Raw genomic sequence first — 4916 nt, forward strand, 5'->3', positions numbered from 1 at the left:
AAATATTAGCATTTTAAGTTTTAGTTTAAAATACCTTTAAAATATTTGATGGTAAGCTAACTTTTTCGCAAGAAGACATTTTAACCCCAAATTAAAAGTCGACCTCTGAAGGTCATTGATTAATTTACACTTCGTACCATGAATTTATTTTGAGGAACGTTACTTTTGTCAAGAAATTTACATTTAAACAAAAAACTGTTAGTGTAGTGAATAGGCTACACAAAAACAATGACACGTGACATAATGGCATGAACAGTTCGTTGATACATCGCAACTGTTTAAATAAATTTATCACGCTTCCGTACTTGGCACTATTTCAAATAACGAAATATGATTCTGTAAATACTTTTAGATCCGTCAAAAATCTAATAATATACAAATCTGTGTATAAAAATATAATTTTTGAACGCCATCCTATGCTTAGCCTATCCAATATAACAGAACAGTCATGTAATTTCAATACTTTCTCTTATTTCCTATACTCTCTTTTATGTTTCACAAAATGCACAAAAAACGGTCACATGCTTGAATCGGCGTGTAGCCTACGTTTTCAGAAACAGATAATCCAATACAAATAAATTATTGAGTGAACACTTTAAGGCTTTTCTTACAGAAAATAAAGATAGGCTACATTTGAGTCTGATGTCCACGTAGTGATAGGTACACTGTAGGCTATAGCTGCAGTCTCAACTTAAATGTGAAATCCCGAGTGGATGGAAAGAGTCTCTGTCCAGCAGCCAAGATCCGATGTGAAACAGCATATTTGAGTACCAGTGGATGCCGTCCTCCTGAAAAGTGACGTTTGAATCACGAGCCGGAAAAAGCCACGTCATCATCTTGTGACTTAACCTGACCGGTACAAAAGCCCAATGTGCCAATGTGTGGTTCTCAATAACCGCGTAGCACGAAGCCAGCACCTGATTCACTATTATAGTTCCGTGAGCTGTGACTGGCGCGTAAGAGCCCTCGTGCTCTTCATTGTAAATCCTCTTTACGGTAACGCTCTTGAGGGTCCTGCGTGTGTCATCCGACACCAAAACCTTATCTCCGGGCTTCACGTTGCTTGCAAATGTTGCCGTTACACCCAAACTAGCTGAAGCGTTCCCGATGAAGACTAGGTGCGCGGCTGTGAGGGTCAGCTTTGTAAAAGGCTCTGACGTCTCGATGACGACGAATTGCCTTTTCGTTTTCGGATCGTGGTCCATGAACATAATGAAGTCGCTAAATAAGACATTTCCTCTCTCGTCGGATGCTAAAACCCGGTCGCCCACTTTAAGATCTCTGATATGTTTCCTCATCCCGTCTGCAAGTGTCACTGTACCCGTTCCAGGAAAACATCCCCCTGATTTAGCAGCGACCGAATTCTCTGCGATAAAAGTAAAAATAGACAATTTAGGAATGTGTATATTTGTTAAGCTTTTAAAAAAAATGCTTTGACAACGGGTTTGACATGGTGGTGATATGGAAACAAATCGTGTAGACTAAAGCAGCAAGGGTTGAAACGCTGTCTGGTGATTCTGGCTCCTGAATTGACACAAAAGTGATCAGACATTGTCATTTAAATTGAGCCTACAGACTTTGTTTTTCCTTGATCCCTTTAGTGTTGTATAACTGTTTACACAGGTGCAGAAATCCCAACGTGCCAATTCGCGCAGTAACTGCATTACACTTAGCAGCATTTAACACTTCTTGTAAGGGGTTGTCATTATGTGTTATTTCAGCTGCTCTTGGTTAGAAAACAATTAATTTATTGATAATTATTTTCATATTATGATCTTTTTTTTCCATATTCACAAATTATTACCCTGTAAAATTTAAAAAAATGTATGAGGCACCATTTTGGAATTTTTGATATAAGATCTCAAAACTTGGAAACTGTATTTGAGGTAGGCTAACAGAGTGCCAAGAGTGATGCCTCAAGCCTATTTTTCAGGCTATTTGCTGAAGTTCTTGATGTTTCTCAAATTATATACATTATCACATAAATAGACTGAGATATTTAAATTATGCATCTATATAACATAAGCTGCATGTATTATGTCAGCTATAGGCTAAAAGTGACATTGTTCTCACCTGCTTTGACGGAGCAGTGTATGTGGGCTTTAGATTCGTAATAGACCCAGTCGAATCCTGCCTCCACTGCAAGCCTAGATAGCATCCCATACTTGCTTTTATCCCTGTCTGAGGTAGTAATGTCCACTGCGCGTCCCTCGTAGTGCAAAGATTCTTCGGAATGGTGACCATCCTCATCCCAGCCTTCAGTGACGCGCAGTTTCACGCCCGGCCACTGGTTCATAACGGATATGGCCAACGAATTTAACTTGTCCTTACAGCGCTGAATGAGTGAGAGAGGAAGGTTGTCAATACTCACAATACATGCCCTTTTAAAGTGTCAGAAGATTTACTGAACATTTAGAGGTAAAAATATAAATAAATAAAAAGTATGCCCAAAAGGGTCTTTCGGTTCTCCTCTCCAAGTCATCACTGCAACTTATCCAACAAAAATGTTTGTTCTTCGCTATGTATGCATACGACTATACAGTGACCTTTATGTTGTTTCTGTGTGTTTAAAACAAATGTTCTTGCAAAATGCTAAATACAGCCTACATCTAAAAAGGAATTACTGGTCAATTGATGCAATCATTTCAGAATTGGGTTGATTTTAAATAACTGCCAGTCAGCCACAGTTGACATCAGTTTTGTGCGATGGAGAGATCGTTTATTGCCACATAGGTCAAAAGCGCAGACTCCAGACCGACCGATCGATAACCGAGAGGAGTAAATAGAGCTGAAAATTCAAGTTCTTTCTCTCAGCATGTGCATGAGTAATCAATTACAGAGACGTTGCCACCAATGAATCGCTAAACTGCTGATTATTCTATGGCACTGTGGACGTGCATTTTTGTACTGGGGCAATTAAGTTGCTTGCTTTGATGCTGGAGATTGCGAGTGAAAACGTTTTGTAATTGGCTTCAAGTAATTATCCTAAAACATTTTAATCAGAGAAAGCAGTCGAGCAGCTGAGTGAATGGCAACAAAACGCGCTCGCCACGGGAGCCGGTATTATCCAATACTACGTGCAACATCAGTGACAAAGATCTCGTCTGACCCATATTTTCTATTAAGTAAACAATAAAAGCAGGTCATAAGGTGTATTCATGAACACACACGCAGAAGTGATCTTGAGGGAACGAATTAATTGATCGGGCAGACCAGAGGAAAAAATATATATTACGCAATGCGATGTGTGGAGGCGGGATGTTTCGTGTATTTAATTATGTTATTAACTGTCAGACGCCTTGCTTGATGAGAAAAAAAAAACTTATGCTCAGCAAATGCTTTTCACCACTAACACCAAATTATCCAACGGTGCTTATTTTGCACTAATGTCAAAGATAGACTATCATGCTAATTTCCAGGGCAGCGAATAGTAGGCTAATTGTTAATTCAATTAAATGTAATATTAATATTGAAGTCAAAATACAAAAAAACATAAAGCTCGCGCGTTTCATGTAAAGTCTTAAGTAAATGTTCATATTGAGAATATCACTTAAGCCCAGCTGCCTGGTGAAAATGTTATAGCCTACACTGCTGTGTCGGATTATCAACAGTTAAAGTTTTAGTTTTACCGCGCGCTGTCAAAGTGCCAGGAAACCAATATAAAGGTTCTGTTACAAATTTGTACAGCCTGATGAAATATAACAACTTATTAGAGTTACACCAATAATTTTTTATTCTCTAGTTATGCAATAAAACATCCCTGCTCTGTTCTGGTGGGTTAAAGAACACAAGAACCCATAATGCAATATCAATGGTTTTTTTTACAATCTCCAAAAAGCCATATCGGAAATTCATTTTTTTTAACGGCCAAAACTTGAGATCCATTATTTATGATAGTGTGCGTCTGGGTAATTACGCACGCATGAGTCCATACCTTGGTCATCAGTCTGTCCGCGTTTGTGTTTTCCTCGTCTTTAAAGATGATATCGGGATTATAATTCGGAATCAGCTCATTAAATCTTTCTGAATCCTTTGTGATTTTGCCTTCGTGTTTTCCGCTGGCCCCAAGCGTTTTCTCGGCGACGTTGGGAATGAATTGCTTGTAAGCCAACGGGGTTAATTTCTTTGGGTGTCTTCGGTTTCCATACCCTCTACCAGGACCACAGGCTAATCCACAAGGCGTCAGAAGCAGGCTGATAAAACACAGACAAGCAATTTGCTTCAGATGCAGCCTTACGTCCATGACGTTAAATGATCTCTTCGGATCTCTAAAGTTTAGTCACTCACAGGGTCTTCTCGCGCGTGCCGGATGGATGCTACCCAACGACCACTACCGAAGCAGGTGCAATAACGACCGCTCTCGATAGCCACTGACTGAGCACATTGGAGGTTGGCTGTCACTGCTAAGTGGGAGACGAAAGAGGGACTTAGTTTGACGGGAGGTAGGGTCAGACGCTTATGAGTAGAGGCAGTCTACCCATATGAATTACAGAGCAAATCTATGGCAGAGGGAGGGAGTCTATTGACTTGACGGAGTGCCGTCCAACTATGATGCCTTTCGAGAAAAGACTGTCTCCATACCTCCTTCATTTCTGCAGAAATGTCACTCACGTTGCCATGGTAAACTCTAGGTTTAATGTCAATAAAATTGTTATTAGAAGCAGTTTCGAATCAGCAGAAATAACAAATGGTTATAAAAATGATATTTTAAAGAAACGAAAATATCATCAGAATTGCATTATTTTAAATCAGCCCTTTAAAATACCTTCTACCCCTCTTTTTAAAACTGTGTCATAAATCAAGGTCACTGGATCCTGCTTCTTAACAGATTATTAGTATTGTTTGATTATAGGTTAATGTACAAAAGTTGACATACTTGGACATGGTCATGATTTTAAGAAGAATTGTTTAGATCT

General features: G+C 39.2%; 1 protein-coding gene across 1 annotated transcript; it reads right to left on the reverse strand.

Moving 5' to 3' along the window:
- Positions 1-679: 679 nt before the first annotated feature.
- On the reverse strand, positions 680-4534 carry shhb (sonic hedgehog signaling molecule b). The gene is made up of 3 exons (XM_056267486.1): positions 3935-4534; positions 2074-2335; positions 680-1366 (listed from the first exon to the last, which is right to left on the reverse strand). Exons 1-3 carry the CDS (start codon positions 4241-4243, stop codon positions 687-689), a joined length of 1251 nt encoding a protein of 416 aa, XP_056123461.1. The 5' UTR covers positions 4244-4534; the 3' UTR covers positions 680-686.
- Positions 4535-4916: the final 382 nt, after the last annotated feature.

Source organism: Rhinichthys klamathensis, unplaced genomic scaffold, assembly GCF_029890125.1.
Source record: "Rhinichthys klamathensis goyatoka isolate OS25496 unplaced genomic scaffold, OSU_Roscu_1.1 h1tg000261l_1, whole genome shotgun sequence".
In the NCBI taxonomy this organism is placed as follows: domain Eukaryota; kingdom Metazoa; phylum Chordata; class Actinopteri; order Cypriniformes; family Leuciscidae; genus Rhinichthys; species Rhinichthys klamathensis.